At 42.1% G+C, this 25,449-nt stretch overlaps 3 protein-coding genes across 4 annotated transcripts; 1 reads left to right on the top strand and 2 right to left on the bottom strand.

The window, feature by feature from the left end:
- Positions 1-2,568: 2,568 nt before the first annotated feature.
- On the top strand, positions 2,569-7,598 carry gja4 (gap junction protein alpha 4). Its single transcript, XM_075450004.1, has 2 exons — positions 2,569-2,640; positions 6,124-7,598. The coding sequence occupies exon 2, from the start codon at positions 6,133-6,135 to the stop codon at positions 7,243-7,245; it is 1,113 nt and encodes a 370-aa protein (XP_075306119.1). The 5' UTR covers positions 2,569-2,640; positions 6,124-6,132; the 3' UTR covers positions 7,246-7,598.
- Positions 7,599-15,567: 7,969 nt separating this feature from the next.
- Positions 15,568-17,988, bottom strand: smim12 (small integral membrane protein 12). Of its 2 annotated transcripts, none has more exons than XM_075449397.1 (2): positions 17,892-17,988; positions 15,568-16,683 (listed from the first exon to the last, which is right to left on the bottom strand). In XM_075449397.1, the coding sequence occupies exon 2, from the start codon at positions 16,653-16,655 to the stop codon at positions 16,380-16,382; it is 276 nt and encodes a 91-aa protein (XP_075305512.1). In that variant the 5' UTR covers positions 16,656-16,683; positions 17,892-17,988; the 3' UTR covers positions 15,568-16,379. The 2 variants fall into 2 exon arrangements, with proteins under 2 accessions (XP_075305512.1, XP_075305513.1); XM_075449398.1 differs by having other exon boundaries at positions 15,568-16,676; positions 17,892-17,968.
- A 2,146-nt stretch (positions 17,989-20,134) lies between these two features.
- On the bottom strand, positions 20,135-25,294 carry pef1 (penta-EF-hand domain containing 1). Its single transcript, XM_075448966.1, has 5 exons — positions 25,191-25,294; positions 23,515-23,761; positions 22,196-22,351; positions 21,464-21,607; positions 20,135-21,381 (listed from the first exon to the last, which is right to left on the bottom strand). Exons 1-5 carry the CDS (start codon positions 25,209-25,211, stop codon positions 21,152-21,154), a joined length of 798 nt encoding a protein of 265 aa, XP_075305081.1. The 5' UTR covers positions 25,212-25,294; the 3' UTR covers positions 20,135-21,151.
- Between the last annotated feature and the right edge of the window lie 155 nt (positions 25,295-25,449).

Consider the following 25,449-nt stretch of genomic DNA (forward strand, 5'->3'; position numbering starts at 1 on the left):
TAGCTTGTGTCGCAAGTGATTTAAGATATATAAAATCCAGGCTGCCAGCAACCTTTTATGTAAACACTCTATTTGCATATTCCAAAGTGGAGGGCCTGGTTTCTAAACGAGTCAATTTTTCATCCATTTAATTGTCATGTGGTTTTGTATTTCAAGCTTATTCTAAAATGGTTGGGACACTGAGTGTATTCTAATAAATGTATATAATATGAATGTAAATAAAAACAGATGATTTGCAAGTCTCACAATATTCTATTCACAGTAAGTGATAGAAAATATATCAAATGTTGTATGTGTGACTTTTTAGTATTTCATGAAAAATCCTACCTTTGTCTTGAATTTGATGGCAGCAATACAATAATGGCTTTTTAAATCGTCAATAGATGCAGTATGCTGCTTAGTATTGATACTCTTACTGATGTAGGCAAGGCTTTTCCTGAAAAGAACATTGGATAGGAGAATATACTGTTCTAAAATCTGAATATACCTTTCAGCATTGATGATGTCTTTCCAGATGTGCAAGTTGCCAGTTCCACAGGCAATATTGCACCCCTCTACGTATTTGTTTGCGAATCATGTTCACATATAGCGTCTTCTTTCCATGACACAAATATGTGGATGGCACGGCGAACTGTGCTTACAGACAATGATTTCTGAAAGTGTTCCTGAGCCCATGTCGGGATTTCCATCATAGAATCATGGCTGTTTTTAAAGCAGAGCCACCTGAGGGCCTGAAGATTACAGGCATCCTATATTGATTTTTGTGCCACTAATCAAATACACATGATTACATGAATATAAGCAAGCGTGAACACCTCATCAGCATTCAGGTGTGTGTTAACACAGTGACAAGGAGAAGAGACATCAGCAATGATCTGAGAGAAGCAGTTGTTGCTGCTCATCAATCTGGGAATGGGTGACGAGGCTGTTTCCAAACAATATGAAGTCCATTATTCTACAGTGAGAAAAATGATTACAAGCAGCATAACATTCAAAACAGCTGTCAATTTTCCCAGGAACGGACGTCCCAGAAAGTTCACCCCCATGATCAGACTGTGCGCCGCTCAGAAAAACTGCAAGAAGCCCAAGAACTACACCTCAGACTCCACAGGGCTCGGTTTGTATATTAAATGTTAAAGTTCATGACAGTCCAATTAGAAACAGAGTGAACAATCAGAGCTTCTTTGGAAGGGTTGCAGGAGGCCTCCATCTCTTAGCAGAAAATGCTTAGCAGCATGGCTTGGATTTGTAAAAATTGCGACTGATCAAACCGAAAGACTTCTGGAACAATGTGCTTTGGACAGACGAGACTAAAGCCGAGATGGTGTCATACTGAACAGTGCCACATTTGGTTTTTCACACAGCTGGCTAACAGGCTGAGTTTTTGTTTAATGAATAATGACACAGTGTGATGTCATGCGTTGCTGTTCATCCGAGGTTGTACTGACCTCATTTTAAGACGAGCAGAGGACCGGGTGACTGTGTTTATTATGTCCTGACAAGTAAAACTTTAGCACTGGAAGAGGGTGCTTTTCCTTTTCCACACAAATGTCTATAGATACCCTTATATGCAAGTATCTCAGTTTTTTTTCCAAATGTAAAATCTTAAAAGGAAAAAAAATGCATTTATCAACACCCATTTATTAAAATTATTATTATTATTATTTTTTTTTAAACAAAAAACACAATTTTCCCTTGTAAAGAGCTAATCAAAGCATGGAGTTCCAGGAAAATCCATTATTACATGCACACCTAAAGTGCTCTACATGAAATCTTGATAGTCGGACTGACTGAAGAAAAATAAATGAACCATAGTTTAAAAAAAAATGAAAGAGTTAAAAAATTTGACGTTTAGGCTTCTGATAAGAATCTTAAATGAAACAACAAATCAGCTGAGGAGTTTCATCGAAGTCATGTGCTTTCTGCAAATAAGGCGACTGGCGCCATTATGTGGCATAGTAGAAAATTACACGAGTCTGGTCGTCAATCAGATAGTCAGATAATAGTCCTACAGCTGTGCTGAAAGAAATATCATGTTCAAGTTCTCTACCAGGCGTCAGGCAGCAACAATAGAGATAGAAGTCTTATCTTCACATGGTATCAGTTGGAAGCAAGATGGCCATTAAGTTCTAATATTAAATTGCAAGAGTGCACAGTGGATGCGAGAGGCCGTTAAAACAGGTCGTTTTTGTTCGCCTATGTTAATAAAAGTATTTCTGCCACTTTGAAACGAGACATTTATCCAGTTTCTCTCCATCCCAGCCTTTACCAGCCAACATGCGTGTCTGGCTTTAAAAAAAAAAGTCACCTCCAACCTTTAAATAACCGAAGGCGAGACTTATTCCCGTGCAATTAATGCAAATTGCCTGCCTTTCAGCAAATTTAAGAGAGAAAAAAAAAACCGTTTGCGCGCAGTTACCCAGAACCGCTCTGAGTTCACCCATTACGTTTCCTGGACGAGGTTCCTGAGGGGAGGGCCCGTGAGGCAGGCATGGGAAAGTTCTCCCCACTTTTTCCGATTACATCGAATCTTTTTAAAGAAGGCGAACCACCCGCAGCGGACTGACACTGAAAGTGCACGCAGTGCGGAGACCAGCGAGACTGAAAGGAGACAAAAACCCCGCTTCACGAGAGAGAAAGGTAAGACTGCTTTCCTGGGGGAGAACACACGCGATTATGACTGAGAAAACTTAATCATGTGCCCCGGCACTTTTCAGTTGCTATGAATAAGAACATTGTACTACTTTTTAAAAAAAATTTTTTTACTGACTTTCCTCCGTAATGATGGTGTATCTGTGATATTTTTAACCTGCACTGTAATTAAAACTGGACCCACTTTCATTTATTTCAGTCACTTTAACTCAAATAGTTCCTTGAACTTGAACTCAGAAAGTCTGTCATTGTTGGTGTTTTTCTTTAAATTCACGCGGATACCTTAGAATTAACATGTGACACAAATGAGTAATAACTGACTTTAAAAGTCGACTGTGTGATTCGCTCACTATTTCATCATGGTTTTTCCGTTTCTTTCTTTTTCTTTCGATGGCCCGTCCCCAGTCTGTTGAGATTTTGTGGTATTGTTGTTTAAAAAAAACAACAGCAATCCCCAAAGACAATGCTTTCCAAATAGTACCAGATATATGATTATTATCATATCTGGGCACGATCAGTGGGCCATGAATCCCTGACCGTCCATTGTCCCCTCTCATCCGCTTCATTTATATTTACGACTGAGGAGGGAGTTCTTTTTTCAGAGGGGGAGAAATAACAGAAAAACATGAACAGAATAAACAAATGGACAAGTGTCACTGCAGTGCTTGAACTCCCCCACACAGGATGTTTATTTAGATGCATGTGTGCGTGCATGTCCTGGCCTTCCCAACAAGCTGCTGTGTCCTTTATCCTTCGCAACATCCTCATTCGATAATTCCAAACAGTACTTTCATTAAATTAATAAGATTATGTCATTTGGACCTGGATTAAATGAGTCAGTCAATGTAGAAATCTGCCCGTGTTCTGTACAGGAGAGCGGCCTCTCTTGGACTCATTCACTCCAGATTTGCCTTGAACGGTGAGAGTGCTCCCTATTTCTGTTCATATTCATTCTAACTTTAACACCATGTGTTTTTGTTTTAGTCTGCTTTACTGTATGGGGGCCTTTGCCTCTCACAGCTTGATGATGAGGAGTTAGAGCCCACCCCAACAACACTGTGAGCTCATGGAAGAACTAATAGAGGACTGCAGCCAGATACACATGTTTCTTAATAAAAAGAGGGGAAAAAGAAAGACACCTTTATATTGTAAAGGTTGGATAATCTTAGTTTATGTGTTGCTTATAGAAAAAAAAACAACAACGCATGTTTCTGTAAGCTTTGGAGACTTTTGTAATGGGAATAAAAAACTACCTGTCGAGTTTGAAGTGGTGCATTTAAGCCAATCTGTTCTGGTTTCTGGACCAGCCTGAGATTAGCTCAGCAGAAGAATTGCTGGAATGAATGAAAAATGTTGTGGAACCATGTGCAAATTTGAGTGCCAATGGAGCGTTTCAGAAAATGTCAAGTTTTCTTGCATTTTGTAATTATTTCGATGAATTTCAAAATGAATTTGCTTTGCAATGCTTCCTCAGTTTAGCTACACATAATATTTCTAGATCGTTTGAGTGTTTCTTTAAAATATAGATGGGACATATTATGCTTTTTGGCTTTCTCCCTTTTCTTAAGTTTGTGATGTTGCTTTGCTGTGCATGGGAAAGGTCTGCGTAGTAACAAATCCCAGTGTAGACACCAGGATAAGTTATCTTTCACCCGCAGCAGATGTAAATATAAGACCCCCTTTGCAATTGAGGCTTTTAATTCTGAACTTGAAAGAATTACCATGAATCAGACTTAGTGATATGCTTTCTCATTGTTGACTCGTACCCAGCCTGAGATCCTGACTCCAAATCTTTGTCATCTTCCATCTTTCCCACTATCCTGCTTACTGGTCAAACAGTATCTTCTAACATCCCAACAAAATGATATGTGTGACTGTAGTGATGATATTAATGAGGCAATGCTCAGTGTCTGGTTTCCTCTGCACATAAACGGCTTGAATTATAGTCAAATAGTTAGGTATCCATTTAATCATATTAAGGTATTTAGCGTCCTGTGGGAGTCATTCAGGTGCCTTTTGATGAGCTCTCAGAGGGCTGTCACATGCTTGTTTTGATGAAAGGTCCAGTCACATTGACTCTATCACCTTTCACAGGTCTTTGGATGAGTCTTTTAGTCTTTTAGTGGTTTGGTTTTTACTGTGATCTTAAAGGGATATGCCACCCCCAGGCCAAATTAAGTGTATCCCCGCATTCCCGAGACATAAATAAGTGTGTGGGAGCGTTTTCCTGGCGACCCAGGCATTGTCCGAATCTCACAGCACTGACCACTGCTTGGTTGCGCGTAATACATACATGCTAGCGTCGCCACTCGAAATATTTCGCCCAACGTGAATTAATTTACTTGATTTACCTTCTAATTACTGTGTGAGTGGTGTACTTTCACATCGAGTGCAAATGACTGTGTAAATCTACACAGAAGGCTTGTTTTACTCATGTCGGTTTGGGGACTAGTTTCCAGTGCGGAAAATACAGCCGAAGCACACTCCCCGCTACGTCTTTGGGAATCCCCCCCCCGACTTCTTCAAACAAACCAGCGTGAAGCAGCCAGGGGGGGGATTCCCAATGAGTAAAGCAAGCCTTCTGTGTAGATTTACACAGTCATTTGCACTCGATGTGAAAGTACACCACTCACACAGTAATTAGAAGGTAAATCAAGTAAATTAATTCACGCTGGGCGAAATATTTCGAGTGGCGACGCTGGCGACGCTAGCATGTATGTATTACGCGCAACCAAGCAGTGGTCAGTGCTGTGAGATTCGGACAATGCCTGGGTCGCCAGGAAAACGCTCCCACACACTTATTTATGTATCGGGAATGCGGGGATACACTTAATTTGGCCTGGGGGTGGCATATCCCTTTAACTGTGAGATCTTATACGGACGGTTAAGTGCCTTTCAAATTCAACCACAAACAGCAGCAGCACATCTTAACTGCGAGTTATGCAACAAAGGGTCTGAATACAGATGTAAACGGGATGTTTCAATCTTTTGTCTTTTCTGAAGTAACAAAACATTCGTCCTTCTAGGGACTTGTTTGTCAACTCATGAGACAAGTGAATTGATTCCATTTTAAGATGAGTGCGTGTAAAACTGTGAAAAGTCTCTGTTGCGTTCAGTAAGCTGGAGAACTCCTTGTTTGCAAAACCACGTTTTATGTAAGTCAACATTTATTGAATCTCCATAAGTGTAAAAAGGATGTGGATTATATCGGTATAATAAGTGTCAGGACTGCAGAGGGGTATGTTTTTGATATGCTTTGTATCTACTGTATTTATGTTAAAGCATTTCCTCAAGGGGAAGTCTGGGTCCTATAAATATGTGTCCAGAAATGTGCTTGTCCTGTTTAAAAAGTTATCTTCCGCCAGTATCCTCAGTTATAGTTTATAGGTATCTGTTAGGTTAACTTTTCTAAATACTGTCTTATTTCTCTGTCTGTCCATCTATCTTTTATCGATTAACCTTCCCTCCCAGGAGCAGAGGATGTCCAGAGCTGACTGGTCCTTCCTGGAGCACCTACTGGAGGAGGGCCAAGAGTATTCAACAGCTATTGGCCGTGTCTGGCTTACCGTACTCTTCCTGTTTCGCATGCTGGTGCTGGGAACTGCTGCTGAATCTGCGTGGGATGACGAGCAACTCGACTTTGTCTGCAACACCAAGCAGCCTGGCTGCACCGCTGTGTGCTACGACCGAGCCTTCCCCATTTCCCACTTCCGCTACTTTGTCCTTCAAGTCATCTTTGTCTCCACTCCGACCATCTTCTACTTTGGATATGTGGCTTTAAGGACTAATGGCCGTGGAGAAGGTGGTGTAGGGAGTAAGAAATGTGAAACTGCCATAAAAAGGTATGATAATGCGGCTAAAGACTGTGCAGGGGAGAAGGAGGAAGAAAAAAATGGCCGTAGTGGGAGAAAAACTAACAAGGCCCCTGTTGAGGCTCCCAAACTGAAAGGCAGGCTGCTGGTTGCATATGCACTCAGCATTCTGCTAAAAATCCTTCTAGAGGCTGGATTTATTGTTGGACTTTGGTTCCTTTACAACGGCTTCGTCATTGCCGCAAAGTTTGAGTGCACAGCGTGGCCTTGTCCTCACACGGTGGACTGCTTTGTCTCTCGGCCCACGGAGAAGACCATCTTCACCATCTACACTCAGGTCATCGCTGCCATCTCCCTGCTCCTCAACTTCATTGAACTCATTCATCTAGCCATGCTTGCAATATCCCATCGGCTTGAAAAACGTTCACGTACCCAGGACTACCTTCCTCGGTTTGAGCAGGTACCGGCACGGCAAGGCACCCCAGAGCTCAGAGTGACGGGGGTGTCACACGCTTACACCACAGGGAGCCGCATCACGCTCCCCCTGCAGGGAGCTGAATTACATACCAACCCCTGTGAGAGCTACGCCGATACAGCAATAGAGGTGGGCTGGGAACCTGCAGAGGGTGGAGGTGAACTGCTTCCCAGTTATGTGAACTGCATGGAGGCTATGAGGAAAACACATTCCCCAAGAGCTCATTATAAGAAAACCTCACACCACACTGGGAAAAATCCAAAAGTTGCCCACAAGGGACACTCAAAGCTAAAACATTATGTATGATCCAACATGCTGCCTATGTATATGAAGGCTTTGTTTGGTTCCCGAGTCTCCTTGTTTTCCTTTTTTTTTGTTAAATAAATACTATCCTGCACATGACACTTGACCAAAAGGAGTGCGCTCAGAGCTCAAATGGGAGGAAACTGTGGAGCAGCCTCTGTTTTGAACTCGGTTTCCCAGAGGCAGATGTTCAGATTTACCAGATAAATGAATCTATTCAAAATGAAACATTCTGAGAAGACTCCCCTACAGGCAAAGAAAACGAGAATGCACAATAATAGAGGATTTAAGTCATAAGATGCCTCTCTACATTTAATGGCTTTTAGTGTGGGGTGTGATTTGGAGAGAAAAAAGGAATACTTAATGGGAGGGAATGCAAATTTAAGCGTATTCCCCTGAGAATTGCACTGTAACCCCTTGAGCTGTTTGAAACCCCCTTGCTCTGTGTCCTCACCATGGAATGTTCTGCTCTCTGGATCCAGCTCAGCTCCCGGGAGGATAATTGCTGTGGCGTGGATGCAGGCATGCATGCACACACACAATGTACATTTCCCCTTTCACCCAGTGAGTTCTGGTCACTCAGGTCGGGGATGCGGACCGGGAAAACGCGAAGGGGAGCCGGAGCTTTGGATCTATGCTACTGACCATGTCTTGTCATTGCCAGTGAAGATAGACAATCATCCAGTTTGAAACTCTAACCATTCAGTAAGAGACGGCAGGAAGTGTTTGCACATTGGAAGAACTGAAAGCGGTACAGAAATGTACAAATCCAATGAGAGGAAATGGATGATGATGTGAAAACTGTATTTAACTGAATTTTTTAAGTTGTTGTGAAGGAGTGCAAGTGCTGATATTTATTATTTGGATGAAAATAAAGTTTGGATTGCTATTAATTCATGATGATGCAGTCAGATTATGATAGAACTGTCACATGATCATACCTCAGATCACAAAAAAAGTCTAATAATCCCCTGTTCATTTGTTATACAAGCTGGTATGACATTGCTTCCACGCTGCCAGACTAGCTTTACATTTTAAAAGTGCTTTTAAGCAATAGTTCTCCAGGCTTGTCCTTTTGGAGAAACACGTCTTTTTGGATGAATCATTGTTGTATCTACACATAACAGGTGACTTAGCAAGAGCGAATCTTCAACAGTATCTTCAGGCACTTTGTTACTTGATAGTCTGTTGCAGAGACACATAATTTATTCCCACTGACAGACATTAAGTGGGTTTTTTTTCACCAACAGTAAAATTTCAAAAGGCCCGTTGAAAAGCTGAAAACTTGACAAATCTCAGCATGGTGTGCGGCGTGTCTTTAAACGACTGGGGATAATGTGGAGGATAAAAGAAGAAGTGGCGGGCTTTAAAAAATTCATCACCGGTAGATGAAGGAAGGGAAACTGTTTTCCTCTAATAAACTGTATTTCCACTTATGTTTGCACATGCTTCAATAAAACCTTGCACCTCTTTCCCCTTGTCTCGGAAATATAAACAAAAGAGAAGTTTTTAGATCACGAGACTTTTTGCAGAATTCTGTAAGCTCGGTTCCTCTGAAATTGATTGCTCAAGTGGTGTACAGGCTGCTTTGATTCCCTTTTCCTTTCTGAATACGGCGATGCGATATCTTGTTTGAGGAAAAAGAAAAATCCCTCAGGAGAATATTGCTTCCTTGTCCGACCACACACTATCCAGACGTTGTGGCTGTAAAGTGGAATTGAATCGGTTTAGATAATGGAATAAATAGAAGAAACCGTTCTACACAAAGGTGGAGATAGGCATTACATGGTATCATGAGCATAGCCTCCTGGGGGAATAAATGAAGGGAAATATCTTTGATTTAATAGCTGTTTTCAGATCTGGGGTCCTGGCTGTGCATGGAAGGAGGGCATCACTCATAAGCCAGTACAACTTTATACATGCTGGAGCCGCTCTTTATGTTCTATTTAATATCCCCTGGAGAGGCCTGGTTGTTAAAGCTTTTTTTTTTTTTTTCTTCATGTAGAGGATCGGATAAAATCCAGAACTTTCCACCTTCAACATGGGTTCTCGCCCAGGCTCTGAGAGTATGAAGCCATATGTCTTTTCAGAAATGTAGCTCCAGCTCTCAGCTATACAGTATAAATCTCATGTAATTTACTGAACTGTCTCCATGACGATAAGCAGCAATCTATGGTAGGGAAGGGGTATTACGAGAAATTCAAGTGAAGCGCTTCATCCTTGCACGAACAGCTTGAACTGTAACAAGCAGCTGAAAAACAAATGGGGGGGGGGGGGAAGCATCCAGCATTCTGATTTGTTTTTCCTGTGGTTTACCAAAATGCTTCATAATTTGATGAAGTTAGGAAGGCAATGTCTCAGTCCTGAGAGTGGAATGTGTTTTTATTGCAGGCCCGTGTCAGGGATAAATTGGCAGTTACTGTTGAGAAAACAATCAGAACAGCTGCCCACTTCAATGCCTGCTCACGAGAACTTTGCTGGCATTCGGTCGGGGCCTTGTTATCTCAGACTGCATGTGCGTGCGTGCGTCCATGTGACTGCTCATGCCTGTGTTTTCCCAAAAAGCCAGGGGGTCATGAAACAGATTGGACAGGGCGACCCAAACGGGCCCACTGCTGCCAGCCCAAGCCAGCAACAAAACAGCATTGCCACCTTTTGCATCTTTAGTGCTTGCAGCCGATCCATCCGGAGAAGCTGAACGCCCTGTTCTATTCTTTCCACAGACTAAACTCTCACCTCCTGTTCTGAGAAAATATAAACTTGCAGATTGAAAACAACGGCGAGAGCAGGTTATTTGCTGCTCCACGGTACAGTTTGTGAAAATTCGAACCCCCTAATAGTGCAGATAAAAGTTATGTTTTGGTTCCTCTGTCAGAACAATGGGACATTAATAAAAGGCTTCCACATTCATTTGTTTGATTATCTATTATTCATGTCCACAATGTTTCCTATAGTCAGGCATGCAGTGTATTCAAGGGATGCCTTAATAAAAACGAAACAATGGAGATAGTTGTTTGTGTAGGGCTGTGAAAATATAGCGAATTGGGTGTTTTTGGGAAGAGCTAGACTGAGTATTCATTAAGTTATCCTCAGTGGTTACACAGGGATCAGATACAACCGTGACTGTATTTCCTGACATTGTTGAAGTCACTGCTGATCCATTTCCTCTCTCTGTTGGTGAGCCACATGCCGTTGATCACACACAAAGAAAGGGAGTCTTGCAGTTTGGTGAATGACTATACACACGGCTGCAAAGGGACACACACTCACACTATAAAAACAGGCATTTGCATTGTTGTGCAGTTTAAAGGGTCATCAAGCTCCCTCCTTTCAGGAAATTCTTACTGCTGTACCCTGGCCCGTAACTCTGGACTTTTAAAGGTTCACCTGCACTACCCGCCAGGCCTGGACAAAATTGTCAATCTTCCTCCCAGCTGCACTGCCGAAAGCACTGCATATCTTGAGGAAAGACCCTAAAAAAGCAGACAACTCACTCACATGCAATGACATCCTCTCAAGGAATCAGGAATGGCCACCATGGCCTCCCTTCGCAAAACTCAAGACTTTCACATCCACAAAGATCAACAATGGGGCAGCGGGCCTTAAAATAGCAGCCACAGGGTGGATTCAGTCACCAGGTTTATGTAATATCTCTGTATTTGGATGACTTTAGAGATTGTGCACTGTGCATAACAAGGAGGGCTTTTAGTGGTTTAGTGTTTATATCGCAGAGAGCTCATTTGAGGAAACGACAAACATGTGCCAGCCCCTTTTGTTTTTCTTGACATGAATTCAAACAGTACCCACACGCGACTTTGTCTGTATCCATAACAATGTCATATTTGTGCACCGTGCTCTTAATTTGGGTATTTTTCTCTCTCGCAGCGGCACAAAACTGCTTTGACCCGTTCCTAAATTTAAATCTAGGAAGTGGGTCTGTATCTGTTTCCTGGTCCAGTATTGTTTCCTCCGAGGGACTGGTCGATGGGGATTGTTCACACTGACAATGGTCCTGCTGCATGCATTGTTGCATTGTTTTGTACTTATTCCCTCATGCTTGTTGACCTAATGCCATAGCTGCACCATCAAAGACCTCCAAAAGGATGGGGAGGGATTGGGCAAAAGTCCTGCTGTGTGGCTGGAGTCAATTAAGAGGACCAGTACAACATATAGCCCGCAGGCATGTGTCCATGTGTACAGGAAGGGGGTTGAATTAGCTGGTTTAGGCCCCTTTGCTGGTCCTGAAAAACCTTTCTGTCATATACAGTCGCTGAATAATAAGTACCGTCCTGTTGTACATCCCTTATGATAAAAAGCAGCTTGCAACCTTTTTAATATTTAAAGCTCCAGTGATCTGTTAATCATTAACATTTCAGTACTTCAAATGACTAACTTGATGTTAAAGAGGTGCCTGTTCAGTGTGCCACCTCTCTATATATTGTACTTTGGCACTTCCAAACACTTTAGTTAAGCTATGATTTTATGTATTAAGCCCAAGTCCAACTGCCCCCCCGGCCAACACTGATATCACATCAATGTTTTATGTTCAAGTGCACTCAAACCCTTCTTCACGCTGCACTTGTATAAACAGAAAAAAAAATGTTCACCTAATACCAATTGACTGTTACTACTAACTTTTCAGAGGAGAGAAAGCAGTGCAGAGAACCTTTTTTCCCTATTTCAAAAAGTGTGCACTTATGCTCATGTTATATGATGCACGAGTCTTTGGTTTTGGTTTTAGGGCACTTAACTTTGATCATTTGGTTCACACTTGCACGGATGCCATCACATTTTCTTTCTGTCCTTTGGAAAAAAAAAAGACTTAAATTGAAGTTAAATTGACAGAGTCACTGGTGCCAGAATTGTACATTGTACATCCTGGCTGGCAGTTGGATGTTGTTTTTGCTTCTTAGTTTGCTCAGATGCTGGTGAAATGAGGAGTCAAAGCAGGGCGTGTTTTATTGCTACTGGTTCTTCGTGTCACTTTGGTGAATAAAACCCCTCAGAGACAAATGTGTTGTTGACCAGATTTGATTTTGCAGCAGCCCACATCCCTGGGTTGCAGTTAAGGGTTTTGACTGATCTGACCGTTGGAAGGGTTTGCTATTTTTCCCAAAAAGATGACCAGCACTGCTTTGCTTGTTAATCCGTGTATGTGGCGGTACACGCCCCCCCAAAAAAATTATTGTGGCTCAGCCCACAAACCATGGCTGGTTTGTTTTTTTTTTTTTTTCCGGGTAATAAGAGATTATTAACATATCACGTTGACCCTGGAGAGCCCACAGCACATGCCCACAAAAAGAAAAAAAAATGCAAAATATCTCCATGGTTACAAGGCATTCAATTCTCCATTATTTGGGTGGAACACATTTTATATTTATACAACTACTCCAAATGTTTTACTACTATACGGACTTGTTTTAGAGCAGTGGAGCATAACCCTGCCTGCCCTCTGCTCCTTCTCTACTTTCAGCGCTATCCAGTGGCAACCTGTGTTTGTCAATCACTTTCCAAACCGCTGCAGTGTTCTCTGTCTCCATGACAACGGCTGCTTCTTTCTTCATTTCTGACATCTTTGCCAGGTGATGCAAAATGCTTTTTAACACCTATCAGTGCACCAGTGTGGGACTGTTGAACTTCAGACCGATCAGGCCCATCAGAACTTCTTTGTCGAGGGCTGGAGCGTTACAGAGGTTTATTCACGCGGAAACGTTCCCAACTCTAGCTTGAGGGTAGTTTCGACACTGAGCTCCTCCTTTGTTTTTTAGTTTAAAGACGTCGGCAAACTAACCACTTTCGGGAAAGCTCACGGCTGTTTGGCGCTGTATTTAGAGTTCAAGGCGACTCAGTTTACTCTGTCTGCAACCACATCTTTCTGTGTGACTAACTTTAGTTTTCAGCAGCAGCAGCAGCAGTGTTCAGACCATAAAATGTTGAAGATAGCCAAGAGCTATGGTAACATTTACTGGCTGTCCCAAAGGAACTTCAAACAAGACAATCTCAGTGAATTCAGATAAAAGCTTGTTTACCTCCAAGACTAATTGATAAAAAGACGTGGGACTGAATTAACTTTAACATTTGGCTCTGAGAGACAAAATCAGCATTTTGTTCAGTAAAAAAATGTAATCCAAGAAATTTTTTTCAGGTTGATTTCCTGTTCAAGTATAGGAGCTTTTGTGCGTTTATCCTCAACATTTTTCCCTGGTTTCTGTGTTCATTTTTCAGGTTAGGGGAAGGGGGATGCATTATGTTAACGAATGTTGCTGTGTGTGTGTGTGTGTGTGTGTGTGTGTGTGTGTGTGTGTGGGAGTATGTGGTTGTTTAATAAGGCGATGTGGTGCCCTTCCAGCAGCTCTATTGTTCAGACTGCAGAGAGAACACTGTCTTCTGCCTCTCCACTCAGGATGTTAGAGTGGACCTCCTTGAAAAAAAAAAAAGAACAGCCAGCATCACCCACACCCATTATCCCCATCATCCAGCAAAAACAATGGAGCACCTCCCAACATCCCCCTCAATTCCCAGGAGCCTCAGCGCACAGTTCCCACAGTACTGTCCAGGTCTGAGGCGCTGGGCCATTGTTAGATGGCCAACCTGTCCTCTGATTGTTCCTTGGAGGATACAGACACACACAAACCTCGAACACACTTAAGCACAACACGCTTCCCGTTAACTTTTAGCAGAATTTTGTTGTAGCCTCACCGCCACTTCCCCATCTTTACTATTTTCAAACGGAAACTTCCACCAGCTTGAAGTAATTGCTTCTTTTCGAAGGCACAACCGAGGCCACTGGAGTGGAACGGGTCATTTCACCGATAGCAAACTTAAGAGGGTAGAAAAAAGGCTCAAGATGGCTGCAGATAGCGCAGTATTTACCACACTGGTGCCAATGTAAATCCGGGTTCTCACAATCTTTCCCATTTTCCCAGCCGGCAGATTAACGTAGCAGAACCTGTACTGGCACAACGGAGAGGTTGCAGATCTGTTTTTACACAACTAGACTATACATACTAGTCTAATTGGTTCTGTGATGAAGATGAAGATCAAAGTTAACAGCCCTGCCACTTAACCACTCCCTGTATCCAAACTCATAAAGCTGCATACATCTCTATCCCATTGGATATAATGTTTGTCCAGTGGCCGCTTTATCACAGCAAACTATTATCTATTATTATTAATTCTCATCCACTAACAAAGACTCTTTGAGAGAAGTTATGGGACTGATAAGTAGGTATCATTTGATCAAACTGTTTGTGTTCCTTTTTAAAAGGCAGCACGAGTAACGAGTGAAAGACTGATGAGCAAATACAGTGTTTGACCACCGAACGGCACATTTACACGAGCAGATTCATGGATTCATTAATGTTCACGCGTGTCACTGTGAGGGATTTTACTTAGTTCAGCACTGAGCTTCACTTTGGAATAAATATGAGACAAGAACAAATGGAGATATTGGGAGCAATGGATTCAGACCCTGAAGAAACTAATGGGAACAAGTGCACCTGAACATTAAAAATGTATTAAAACAGGGAGAGCTGTATGTGCTTTGGAAGGTTTTTTTCAGAAATGTCAGGAGCATTTAGTTCTCATTTAGGTAGTTACGTTTTCATTTTGAAGCCACAAAATGACCCCTTTTACTTTTTGTATTGGGTTCCTCTGTGCGGTCAATTGAACGTCACCCAACAGGCCAAAGGTCAACGACTTTGTCATTTCCCCCCAAAATGAAGCCCCTCCTCTTGAAACTGAAAGAGCAGAGTCATTGGTTCCTTCCTTTGACTTTGATGTTATTCTCTCAGCATTGTTTTGTAGGTGGTGGGTGGAGGAAGAATCAGATTGAATGTGAAACAAAAAAAAAAATGAAACGAAAAGTTTTAACATCTCGTTGGGGTGAATTTCGGGTCGTTTTTTTTTTTTTTTTTTTAAATGGATTTTGTGACATCTTAATCAAATTTTAATGTAACGTACTCTGGTCAAAATACCAGAGAAAGACAATTAAATTTAGAGCATTTTTTTCAAGCTTCTAATGTAAAGAGCTGTTGCTTATATAGGCAAAGTTTTAACAACATTTACCAAGTTTATTTTATTCTATAGCACAGAGCTGCATTCATTAACAAATGCTAAATTTGAATTCCGTAACAGGAAAAAAATGCTAAGAGTGCCAATGAAAGAAATTCACCACAAGTCTAAAGGACTCAGCATATTTGACACCTTCAGAGGTAGGTGTTCTTGAGTTTGTAAAGACTTATAAGATAGAAATAACACATGATCACAAGTGGAAAACTTTTTTTCACGTGTCCCCTTTCAAACAGACGATTCCAACATCTCAAATTACAGTCAAACACACTTTTAGCCAATCACATTTTTTCCTTTATTCATCACATATTTCTACAGCGCAGAATTAAAAGTGTTGGTGCGCTAACCACACAGACTTTCTAAAATGAAAGTATTATGAGCACGTTGCAGCCTTCCGCTCCTCCCACGCCGCTGCCGTATTTAGTCACATACCATCAAAGGTTGCACGAGATAAAAAGAACAACAACAAAGAGCTGCCTTTCTTCTTTGCTTTTATGTTCACAATCAGACAGCCTGTCTTAACATACAGACACGATTAAATGACAAACACTATGTGACAGGTGTGCAATTTCAAAAATCGCTGGTATGAAATGGCAAATGACTTCTGAGCGACTTAATACACAAAGTCCCAAAATCTGCGCCATTCTGCCATAACCCGGAGCTATTCTTTTCCTCTTTGCACGAGCAGCAAACCAAGTTAAATAAAACCTTGCCACCAGATCAAGAGTTAAACACCCAAAGGTTTAATAAATACGTTGTTGTCGTTGCAGTGGCTGAAACAAACAGCCGATCAGCACACGGCCATGTTTGTGCACCATCGAAGGAATCCGAGTGTAAAACGTCAAAGAGAAAAACAAGAGCCAGAATATGTTTGTTTTTTTATCTACTAAAAAGTGTCCACCCTTCATCCAGGCAGGCTCATGCTTTTAGGTGGTCTTGAGGGAGAAGTATAGTTGAGGTGAATAGTGAGAGTGAGTGATTTTTGCCCTGTAGTTCACCCTCTCTGCTCCCAGTCACCATCCTCCCGGTGGGAAGCTGCAAACACAAGTCTGTTGCACCAACAGGAGCTAGCTCTCTTCAGGTCGGTTCCTGTTCAGAGCTGCTTTAGGTGTGAACTCCAGTTTCTCCTTCAGGCTGAGCACCTGGGTGCTGTCCTTACCCAGTTGTTCCTGCAGCTTTCTTTCCTCCCTCAGTTCGAAGATACTTTTCTCCTCCTCCCGAGCATTGGGAGTGCCTCTGATAAACCACTCCAGGTGGTAGCCCACAGCTCCGACCACAAAAGCTACAGGGAAGGTGATGTAAGGTGCATAGGCCCGCATGGCAGTCCACATCACAGGCCACATGATTGCACACCGCTTAGGTTCCTGGGGGCTCCATGGGGGAAGGAAGCAGATGAAATACTTTATAGTTTGTGTTAAAGAACAATAACTTTTTCCCAAACATCCCCAGCTCTGATTACTTGTATAATGTAATAATTTACAAGTAACGAGAGCCAATTGTATTTAAAGGTGACTGGCCCCCTCTTGTGGTTAAATGACGGTTACATCCGAGTATGAACATCACAAGCATTAAATGACTTATATAAGTTAAAAACAAAATGATCTGCAATGTTCCGTTATAAAATAATAATAATAATGATAATAAAAATAAAGAAAATAGTTAATGTGTTTTACTTGAATTTGAAATCAAGCGATGTAATAAATGTGTACTAGTGTATTTCTTAAGTTTGCAAAAAGACTGAGCTCTCGAGCAGATGAAATTTTGAGAGTGCACTGTATTATCAAGACCTCATCAGGCACCATCTAGTAAAATTAGAGGTCATACATGTCCTCTTCGCTTTGACCGACGACAAAATAAATGGCACAAGTGACAAAAAGCTTGGGTTTAAACTGGGAGGCACTCACTAATCTCTCAGATACATGAACTTAATTAAAAAAGGAAAAAAAGAAGGTAACGTGCTTTGGTAAGAAACCATCAACACAACCCTGACATGTCAGCGTCGGCAACTCTTCTTGTACGACTGCTTTTTGCATATTTTACCATGAAGAAAGGTAAAAATACAATGGGTTTTACGCTTTTTGCAGCATTCAAGTTAGCCGAACTGAAAAGCTAAATTTCATTGTACAAGATTAGCTTAATTTACACTCGACACCTTCGGGTTTGCCTTGTATATCGGCAGGAAGTTACAATATGAGGTTTTGCTATGGAGTTCGCCATGTCGTCGGTCTGCGGACCATTAAAGCAAACGAATTATGACGGACTAAACTCGGACAAATGAGACCCCATGTCTAAAATTATAAATGTTTTAAGAACCTAAAAGCCACCGTGCTATAATTTATTCTGTGCCTGTTACTGCTAATTCCTCGCAGTGTACCATTCATAGTTAAGTGGCTAGGATAGCTTTTACTAACTCTCACACAACCTTTACAATGCGGGTGGTGTCACTTTGGAACTAAACCTTAGGAGCTAAACATACGGCTCTATTCTGTTTGCCAGAAAACAGTCAACCTGACACAAATCTGACAAATCCTCTAATATTTTCAAAGTGACATAAGTAAATTTCGTAAGCATACACTCACCTTTGCCGTTATCACGTTGACACTGCAATGACGTAGTTTCCGTGTGCTGGTTTGTCTTCTTCCTGGTTAAACGTCACTGGCTAATCAGCCTTGATGGGATTTCTCTGTGTTTTAGTGACGCCTACTGGTAGAGATTGCACACTACACCAGGTTAGGTAACACAAAAACTTTTTTTTTTACGACGCACAAAGACAATCGATAAGCTCAGCTACTTCGCTTGTAATAATAGTGGCAACTAATAAACTGAAAAATTGCATGAAATATAATATACATATTCACGACAACATGCAAAAACATTAATTTATTCCATGCTCATCTAATCAGTTTTTTTTTTGTTTAATATAACTAAATTGCATTTTTTAAACATATAATATCATAATAACATGTAAAAATCTTATTAGCAACCAAACAACTCATCTACAGAAATAACTGGAAAAAACCAAATGTGTTCCGTGACTGTACCATGGGATGTGTGTTCTTAGATAACACACCTGAGATGTTTGTCACCTCAAAGAAATTGGCCTGAAGCCACCAAACATGCCATCTCCTCCTTTGAAGATGCATTTTCCACAAACTGTCAGAAAACACTCATTAACGGCTGACAGACGGTACCGCGCCATCCAATAAAGCACGAGCTACCCTTCGATGACTACCTTCAAGCTCCTTGTTATTTTCTCACATCTAAAAAGCCCTGTATGATGTATAAAGACAAAGCCTTTCAGAAGATTGCTGCAGTGCTGTATGGAGACACAATTTAAGAGGCTTTCTTTCTTTTTTGAAGGGAAGCAGAAAAACTGTATACCTTTCAGTCACCAAACAAGAACATATATATATATATATACTGATAAAATCGACTGCGAGGGGAAAGTATTTCTCTATGCTGCGATCATATGTCGGAAGTGAATTGGTAATTCTTCTTAGCAAAAGTCTATGTGATTGATGAAACTTATTATTCAGCCCCCAAGTTGAAGTTTTACAAAAATACTGGGCCCACAGTTGATATGAGTACAGCCTGTCCTGGAATAATGACCAACACAGGCTCAAACGGTCGCTTAAAGTACTGCGGCCAAGTGAAAAAAAAAAAAAAAAAAAAAAAAAAAAAGGAACAATATCCAAATTTGTTCTCATTAGCTCCAATGTTGCTGAAATTGTTGTGATTAACAGCACTCTGTGTGGGCGATTATGTTAGAAAAATCATTCTTTTAAGCGCGTCGTCCCTCTGTGCTGTTCATCTTGTAGTTGCCAGGACTGGCATGTGATCAGTCCTGATAAATAAAGAGAAATGTGCTCATCCCCTCCAGGCTAACAACATTGCGTGTGCCAGCTCTGCTTTACCAGGGCACTTGGCAGTGCCGGGATTATTGAACAACTTTCTGTTTATTCATAAATGAGATTTAGAGCTACACTTGCCAAAGTTTTTAATGTGTGAAACTACAACCAATCTTATCAATCCAAATCAGAAACTGAGAACCGACAGTGGCACGTCACAGCCCCCTAACCCTCAAGCCCTGTGGACCTGCTCTATTTGCAAAGGTAATTACAAATGTCAGGCATGGTCAGCGGTTGGAAAATTTCCTCATTACACCAAAAAAAAAAAAAAAAAAATGACAGTCAGGATTTAGTCACTGCTGAATCACATCAGCTGGAAAAAGTCTGCAGCGGCCTTTTCTGTGAGCTTATACCGTTAAGCACAGTGCACTTTGGACCACGACTCATAACCCCCCAAACTCCATGTTTTGAGGAAGGTTAAGACACTAAACACGCGTTAAAAAACAAGAGTATGGTCGGGTGACTTGTACATGTGACACTGAAGCGTGCTTAAGGGCCTTTGACAGCCAAGTTTCACCTGAGATTAAGATGTAGGGACAGGGGTGAGGAGGAGATGGATGTGGAATATGACCAAAAGCGATGCTCAAGAGAATTTGATGGATTGCTTGCGATTTGGAGTGAAACAGGAGGACTCTTGACACAGACTGCGATCAAGCAGAGGAACAGATGGTAAGGCAAAGCATCAGCAGATGTGGGGAGGAGAAAAAAAAGGATTTTTTTTTTTTTTGCTCTTCCATGCCACCAGCCTACAGTAGAAATGGGATAAACAAATGGATGATGTTGGGCATCAAAATGCTAATAAACCTATTACTGCAATACTGATGCCTTCGTGTAATAACATTCAGACCAAAGGGTTCTCACAGCCTCCCTTTTACAGTCACGTGAGCACATCAAACCTGAGATTGAAGTCAGTCAAGGATATGAATACAAACTATTTATTTGCTCTTTTGCATTACAAACCATTTGGCATTTTCAATGAAGTCAGAATACAAATACCTCAGAGGAGTGTATTATCCCCTAACCACAGGCCCTTTGTGTACTGGCCAAACAAATACTGAAGCTCGCTTGTAAATGAATGAAAGTGAAAAACTTAGGCACAGTTTATCTGTCTCATTTCTCTCTCGTGTCAGTTATTGTCACGTCAGGTTTAAAAGGGTGCAATTAGGCAAAAATTACTTTACAATTCTGACTCACACACACATAAAAAAAAGAAAATGTGTCCCGCTAAATCTTACTGTGCTGTAAACTGAACTACAAAGCTGATCCCTGTCCAACCGTAGCATGGAAATGTCTTCTGGAAGCTCTAAATTCCTCTCATGGGTATTCTTTTATAAGGTTTTATAGTAGTAATGGCAAAAGGAGTACGCTAATTTTGCGTGCGACTAAAAAAAAAAAAAAAAAAAAAATCATATGCGATTTCACAGCTCAGCACTGTCACAGAGGAGGAGCTCTGGGGATTTTCTTCTTATTCTATTGCCGTTATCGCCCATATGCAAGTCTACTCTGGCTCAGCTGTGACAGACGTGTTTCAAGTGGAGTCTAAAGTCAAATAATCAATCAATTGCTCTCTCGGGTCTCAGTTTAACTACTCATTACATCAAGTACCGGTACTAGTAAACAAGGCATATTTGGTCAAACTGGGAGTTTGGAATGAGAGCTTATGGAGGCAGATAGAAAGCCACAGTCACTTGGTGTGTGGTAAAAGTGAAAGCTTCAGCTAGCTCTAAAATAGCCACTGGACCTCAAGTCAAGTGAAAAGTGTCGCGCTGTCCCTACTTACAGCGACTAACCTTGGAATTATGTGTACTGGCTGCCGTGATAGCATTTGCACTGCAGCATGCGGGGGGGCACCTGTGGCATAGCCTGAACAAATTATGACCTGAAGATGGAATGACACTGAGCATCCACAGTGCAGAGGAGCTGTTGGCGGCTCACATGAGCCTTGTGACGGCACCAGAGAGGAAGTCCTCATAGCTGAGGCGGATGTTGCCCGCCATGGCGGTGTCCCTCTCCCTGAACGTCTGCGTCATGCTTTGCAGCTGCGTGCACACCTGGATGAAGCGGTCCAGCTGTATGCCGGGGCACCCGCCTCTCGTGCTGAAGTGCTGCACCAGCGTCTCGGTGAACTGGGGGCTGAGGTTGTAGCCCATCTGAGCTAATGCTAAGGAGCGGAGAAAGATGAGATCGGGGGAAGTAATGACAGAAATATCACGATAAACTAACAGACAAGCAAACAGTGATACCTTGGTGTAGCTCTGTGCCACTGATGGCTCCTGAGCGGTCCCTGTCATATTGCTGAAACAACGCTCTCCACTGCTGCATGAAGTCCCACAGAGCTGAGAAGCCAAACAAGTCTATTCGACCTGACCGTGTCTTGTCAAACATGTCTAAAAGGAAATATAAATCAAAGCACGCTCAGGTAAACAACTATCAAAGCATTCCACCCTCCCCCCCTCAGTTACTGTTCTACTTTCTTTCACAACAAAGCACAAATGTTTCAGCATGTTCCCACTAAGTCCCTCGTCCATCATCGTGAACCTTCTTCTTGTAACAAGTCACACATTTCCCATCATGGTAATAGAATGCATTAGTCACTGCCGGGCAAATGCAGCTGGAATGTAAAGATAGTCACACGACTAACAGGCACCCAGACAAACAGGACTGTGTTTTTTTTCTTTCAGGCCAAGTCCTCACTGCCTTAATGTCTCCTATTAGAAGCAGAGGAGATCTTTGTTTCTATGTTTGGAAACCCTGAGGGAGCTACTTACACGGAACCTACTTTCTTTTTTATCTGCCACTCTTTCATCCATTTATCTATTTTTTTCCTGGGCAACTTTCCTTTCTCCTTTGCTGTGGCTGTTCAAGTCGCTGATAGCATTTCCCGTACTTTAACTTCAAGTCATTCTGCCTCCAGAAACACTGTCGAGACATCAAAAACCAATTCATCTTCCCATTATCATACTTAGCATACTTACTTATCATCATGTAGCAGGTCTCGTCATTAAAAGCGGACCAGTTTGAGTTGACGAGCGCCTGTTTCAGCTCCTTTGGGTTGATGAAGCCGCTGCGGTCCGTGTCGACAGTCTGGAACCACTGGTACGCCTCTGGGTTAACACCATGAGGGACGTTACCTGCCCGGAGACAAAACATGATAGCAAGATGAAGGGGGAAAGAAGAGGCATTCAGACTGGCTTTGAAGTCTCTCAGCATGGTCTTGCTTCCATCTATTCCTCAGTCCCTTTGGTCATGACCGACCAGTCTGATTTACTCGACTTCTCATTTTCAATCCAGATGTATATTCATTTCTTCTTTTTTTCTACCACTTATTATTTGGTTACTATTCAAATAAAGTTCCCAGGCTCTGAGATGTTGCGTGGAGGAAGATAAAAAAATGAAAGAAAGAGAAAAAGTAAGAATATCCCTGGAAATGAAACGGCTGCTGGGCTCCAGTGCTAATGCAAAAAAAAAAAAAAAAAAGAAAAAGAAATCATTAATTGACAGATGAGAAACATTCTCAGATCGTGTGACGGCTGGAACCGTGCTGCCTCCGTTCAAAAGAAACTTGACAATAAAAATACATCCGCGTTTGACTCCCTACGACTCTAATAATCAATCTTTCGGCAACTATAAAACCAGCTGGTATTCAGCTAAAAACTACCTCTTCCATATCTGCCACACAGGCTCAGTGTTTCATGAGCACTGAAAAGTAAGGTAAAGAGGCAATCGGGGGTCTTGGAAAAGCCACCTCAGCAGGAGGGAGCCAAGGAGAGAAGGGGTCTGAGAGAATATGGTGTGAGAAGAAGGGAGGAGTAGAGGGACTAGCCTACGCCGGAAAAATGAATGGTGATAGAGGGACAGGGTACACTCCAGGCTGGGCCCTGATGGATTCTATCCCAGTGGGGAATGATGGCAACACATACCATCTGGTTCTGACTTGCGTTTAGCTGTAACTAGAAACAGTGCAAACATGCGCGCGCGCACACACACATACACACTCTCGGCCCATCTGTCTCTTACTCCGTTTAGCCCTCGCTCAGTATTACTGAAGTCATCACTCCAGCCGTGCAGTCCTGCTGAGGGGCACAAACTGAGCCCTGTCGCTACATGACTGTCTGCGAACGCGAGTCATTTTCTATCCATCATCCCAGCGGAAAGCCAGAGAGAAGAAAACGGGAGCAGCAATCACGAAGCGGCCCGAGAGACGATCCGCAGTGTTGTGGTGTATAAAGTGTGCCTATTAAAATCTTACAGCCACGCTGCTGCAACTGCTTACAGAGCTCCAGCTCGTCATTACCTGGGGGAGCGTTGTATCCGTTAGGTCCTCCGTAAGCTTGACCCCCGTAACCCCCATAATGCCCATGGGGGGCACCACCAGCTCCGGACCCATATTGCCCACCATGACCTGGGACTCCATAGCCGCCATAGGGACCACCTGTTGGACCTGCCGCCCCTCCATAAGGAGCTGAGGGGGGAGCCCCATAGGGACCCCTACCTCCGCCGTACGGAGCACCTGGCGGTGGGTTGCCTCCTCCTGGATAGCCCTAGATGGGGGAAGAACAACGGTAACTAAAAAAAAAAAAAATGGGACAAATAAAAGCGTGCAAGGGCCGACACACAAGTTTTCCCCATTAAGAGTTTTAGATTCTGAGTAGGGCACATACACAAGTGTTAAAGAATGACCAAAAAGGGGAAGTTAAGTGTAAATCTAATCACAAGAAGAAGAAAAAAAAAACACGCCGATGATGCGTTTGGATAACTGTAAAGAATAAGAGACTAAGACCCATGATGTTCAGACCCTGATCACACTTGCAGACGAGTCGGTCTTCCAATAACTGGAAGGTTGGCAGGTTCGATTCCCACTCTCGCCACTCAAAAAAGATTGGTGGAAATGACAGCTGGAGGGGTATCAGTCCCCCTCCTTGTCACGGCCGAGGTGCCCTTGAGCAAGGCACCGTACCCCCACTGCACCAGGTTGGCATCTATCTCTGAGTGTGTGACCCTGTGCGTGTGTGTCAACAGGTGCTAACCTGGATGGGTTAAAAGCGGAGAACAAATTTCGTATACATGCATGACCAATAAATCGGATCTTAATCTCTGTAGACACGGAGAGGATTTTCACGACTTAACCTGAGACACTGTTCAGAAGGCTACATATATATATATATATATATGTATATATATATATATATATTTTGTTTTTCTTATATGGTCTGACAGATGTGTGTGTCTGGAGTGAGAACAAAGCCTGAAGGTTGACAGACTTAACACCCCAGTGAGGATACCAGACACTTCCTGCAACATTAAAAATGCTTTTAAGCACAACGAGCTCGGTCCTTAAACAAATACTTTATGCTTTGTCGTTGTGGAGAATTGTCAGCAAACTAATGACAACTTGTGTTGGTCTGAAACTCTGAATGTACACTGTAGCTTTACACATGACTTACTGCTCCAAATAGCCTGAAGATATGTTAAAGCTAATCACACGCGAAGCTCTTTAGAGATGAGACTGTTTTGGGGCTAAAACCACAGTTTACCTAATATTTAGAAAAATAAACACTTACTGCGGTAATTACTATCATTTGTAACAGGAAAATTACTCAACAGTTAGATAACACGGGTTATGAAGCGTGGACATTTAAATAACCGACTAAACCGATAAAAAAAAAAGCAATAAGACTAAAATGATGTACAAGATTTTTTTTCGCCTGGCAGTTAAAACTAGGAAGAGTTTATTTGTTACACGGTACTCCAGCAATACTTTTTCACACTAAAAAACGGCAACACTTAGCACCAGTTGACGTTGGAACAACACCCTGCTAACCACTGCAAACAAATGAATGGTTGACGTTTCTTGTGTAAACCATTAGTTACGTTGCATCAAGCTAATAAAGCAAAGTATACACTAATTAAACAATTAAAACATGTCAATATAACTGACACAGACAAGACACAAGGTGAAGTTTTCGGTACCTGGCCGTAATGGAAACTCATGTTATTGTTTTACAGACTTCACTTCCTCCAACAAGGCGTCCGTAAATGCGGATACAGCGCCGGCTGGTTCAGGGTCGCTATTGGTTGATTTGTCTGTCAATCGAAGCTGCGATCTCTGCTTCTGATTGGACAGTACAGTGGAAAAACGATGACGACAGAACAGCAGCCCATCCTTTTAGTCAAATAAAAGTCGGCGGTTTGTTCAATTCAAATTCAATTCAAAAATACTTTATTTATC

This window comes from Odontesthes bonariensis, chromosome 18, assembly GCF_027942865.1.
Source record: "Odontesthes bonariensis isolate fOdoBon6 chromosome 18, fOdoBon6.hap1, whole genome shotgun sequence".
Taxonomy (NCBI): domain Eukaryota; kingdom Metazoa; phylum Chordata; class Actinopteri; order Atheriniformes; family Atherinopsidae; genus Odontesthes; species Odontesthes bonariensis.

Bases quoted from the DNA above. Each gene is read 5' to 3' on its own strand.
- gja4 (XM_075450004.1), top strand. From the start codon at position 6,133: ATGTCCAGAGCTGACTGGTCCTTCCTGGAGCACCTACTGGAGGAGGGC.
- smim12 (XM_075449397.1), bottom strand. From the start codon at position 16,655: ATGTGGCCTGTGATGTGGACTGCCATGCGGGCCTATGCACCTTACATC.
- pef1 (XM_075448966.1), bottom strand. From the start codon at position 25,211: ATGAGTTTCCATTACGGCCAG. The intron at 23,762-25,190 runs GTACCGAAAACT...TCCCCCATCTAG, and splicing joins TGAGTTTCCATTACGGCCAG to GGCTATCCAGGAGGAGGCAA. The intron at 21,382-21,463 runs GTATCACTGTTT...TCCGCTCCTTAG, and splicing joins TGGCACAGAGCTACACCAAG to CATTAGCTCAGATGGGCTAC.